Here is a 2,500-nt window from a genome sequence, read left to right as displayed (position 1 = left end):
TGCCCCTGTGCGTGTGTGTGTGCGCTGTGTGTGTGTGTGTGTGTGTGCGCGCGCGTGTGTGTGTGTGTGTGTGTGTGTGTGTTTGAAATATTTAAGAGCGGTTTGTATGCGTGTGTGCGTGTTGAGAGAGAGAGAGAGAGAGAGAGAGAGAGAGAGAGAGAGAGAGAGAGAGAGAGATTCAGTGTGTCGTCTGTTTCTGTCTTTCATTATACTCTCTCTCTCTCTCTCTCTCTCTCTATGTGCAGTGAAACGTGAAAGAAAACCCATATTACTTACTATCTTTATTTCTTTTATTAGAGAGATTAAAGAAAAAGAGAGAAAATGAGATAGCTTTAAAATGACGAGATAGACCAAATAGAGTGAAGAAAGAAAAAAAGAAAGAAAGAAAGAAAGAAAGAAAATGTGAGATAGTGATATAGTGATACAAGTGAGCAAGTGAGAGATAGAGAAAGTGAGAAAGTGAGCAAGTGAGAGAGAGAACAAGAGAAAATAAAGAGAGTGTGTGATTTGAGAGGTGAGAAAATAAAGAAAGAGAAAAAGAAAGAGAGGAAAATAGAAATAAAGAAGAAGAAGAAGAAGAGGAAGAAGAGGAGAAGAAGGAGGAGGAGGAAAAATGATGAAAAATTAAAGAAAATTAAAGAAAATAAATAATAAAGAGGAAAGAACGAGCCTATATAAATTTTCTTAGGCCTAAAATTTTTCAAGAGGCGTAAAAAGTAAAAAAAATAATATTAAAGATAATTTTTTTTTTCAAGAGGATAAAAAGTGTAGATTTTTTCAAGAGGAACAAAAAAAAGAGGACTGAAAATTAAGAGAGGAATGAGAATACGCCTATTTTTTTTTTTCAAGAGGACAAAAAATTCTAGGTCTAAAAGTGAAAATAAATAAAAGCCTAAATATTTTCAAGAGGACTGAAAATTGAACAGGAATAAAAATAAGCTTAATTTTTTTTTTCAAGAGGACGAAAAAATCAAGAGGCCTAAATTTTTTCAAGGTCTAAAAATTAATGTGATAAAAATTTGAGGTCTAGAAAATTCAAGAGGAAAAAGTCAAGAGGCCTAAATTTTTCAAGAGGACGAAAAAATCAAGGTCTAAATTTTTCAAGAGGACGAAAAAATCAAGGTCTAAATTTTTTCAAGGTCTAAAAATTAATGTGATAAAAATTTGGGGTCTAAAAAATTCAAGAGGAAAAAAATCAAGAGGCCTAAATTTTTCAAGAGGACCAAAAAAAAAAAAAAAATATATCAAGAGGCCGGAAAATGAAAATGATCGAACATTGAGGCTTAGAAAATTCAAGAGGAAGAGAAGAGAGGAAATAAAGAGACCTATTTTTTTTTCCAAGAGGACCAAAGAAAAACGGCCTAAATATTTTTCAAGAGTACCCACAAAAAAAATTTCAAAAAAATATCGAGGTCCAAAATTTTTCAAGAGGACGAAAATTTTTTAAGAGGACTAAAATTTTTTCAAGAGGTCTAAAATTTTTCAAGAGGACAAAAACTAAGAAAATAATTCAGAAAATAAGGAAAACAACAAGAAAATTAGGAAACTTAAGAGGCGTGTGTGGAAAAAGAAGAAAAACAAGAGGAATAAGAGGAAAAAAGGAGGCCTAAAAATTTTCAAGAGGAGAAAAATAAGATAAAAAAAAGAGGAATAAGAGAAAAAAAACCTTAAATTTTCAAGAGGAGGAAAAATATAAAAACAAGAGGAAAAAAGAGGAAAACAGACCTAAATTTTTCAAGAGGACAAGAAATAAGAAAAAAGAGGAAAAAAGAGAAAAGATCTTAAATTTTCAAGAGGAGGAAAAAATAAGAGGAAAAAATAGAGAAAAACCCGAACAATTTTCAAGAAAGAGGAAAACCCAAAAAAATATTTCAAGAGGACAGAAATAAAAAAAATAGAAAAACAAGAGGAAAAAGAGGAAAAATTAGGCCTATAAATTTTCAAGAGGACAAAAAATAAGAAAAAAAAACAAGAAAAAGGAAAAATTAGGCCTATAAATTTTCAAGAGGACAAAAAATAAGAAAAAAACAAGAGGAAGAGGAAAAATTAGGCCTACAAATTTTCAAGAGGACAAAAAATAAGAAAAAAAAAAAGGAAAAATTAGGCCTATAAATTTTCAAGAGGACAAAAAAAAAACCCAGAAAAAAAAAAGAAGAGAAATAAGAACAAGAGGCCTATATAAATTTGAGTAGGCCTATCCAAGAGGCATGCAGGAGGGAGGAGGGGGGGAGGTGATCTTCCCTATAGAGGCTGACCAAATTCACTACCTCTCACTGATGGCCTCTCCCTCTCTCTCTCCCTCTCCCTCCCCCACTCCCTCCCCTCTCCATCTCCCCCCAAAGACCCTCCCCCTCTCCCTCCCCTGTCCTCCTCTCCCCTTCCTCTTCCTCCTCTCACTTCCACGACGCTCTCACTCGCTCTTACTCTCCCATTCCTAAACTTTCCCCAGTGCATTCTCATTTCAGTAAGATTTCCAGCCCAAAGCAGATTTCCAGCCCAA

At 33.6% G+C, this 2,500-nt stretch overlaps 1 protein-coding gene and 1 long non-coding RNA gene across 2 annotated transcripts in view; both read left to right on the top strand.

Moving 5' to 3' along the window:
• Nucleotides 1-1,587, top strand: part of LOC123499513 — a 1,664-nt gene extending 77 nt beyond the window's left edge. Inside the window, exons 1-2 of the long non-coding RNA XR_006673004.1 lie at nucleotides 1-7; nucleotides 298-1,587. The exon at nucleotides 1-7 is cut by the window's left edge and continues 77 nt beyond it. This is a non-coding gene — a long non-coding RNA (uncharacterized LOC123499513). The remainder of the gene's footprint in view (nucleotides 8-297) is intronic.
• Nucleotides 1,588-2,207: 620 nt separating this feature from the next.
• Nucleotides 2,208-2,500, top strand: part of LOC123499983 (apoptosis-stimulating of p53 protein 1-like) — a 44,781-nt gene continuing 44,488 nt past the window's right edge. The window contains exons 1-2 of the mRNA XM_045248542.1: nucleotides 2,208-2,260; nucleotides 2,307-2,500. The exon at nucleotides 2,307-2,500 is cut by the window's right edge and continues 533 nt beyond it. Coding sequence (XP_045104477.1) covers nucleotides 2,208-2,260; nucleotides 2,307-2,500 — 247 coding nt within the window. The remainder of the gene's footprint in view (nucleotides 2,261-2,306) is intronic.

The sequence above is a fragment of the Portunus trituberculatus genome, chromosome 8 (genome assembly GCF_017591435.1).
Source record: "Portunus trituberculatus isolate SZX2019 chromosome 8, ASM1759143v1, whole genome shotgun sequence".
Classification (NCBI taxonomy): Eukaryota; Metazoa; Arthropoda; class Malacostraca; order Decapoda; family Portunidae; genus Portunus; species Portunus trituberculatus.
Note: the sequence above shows the minus strand (reverse complement) of the source record. Positions and strands in the feature narration are given on the sequence as shown.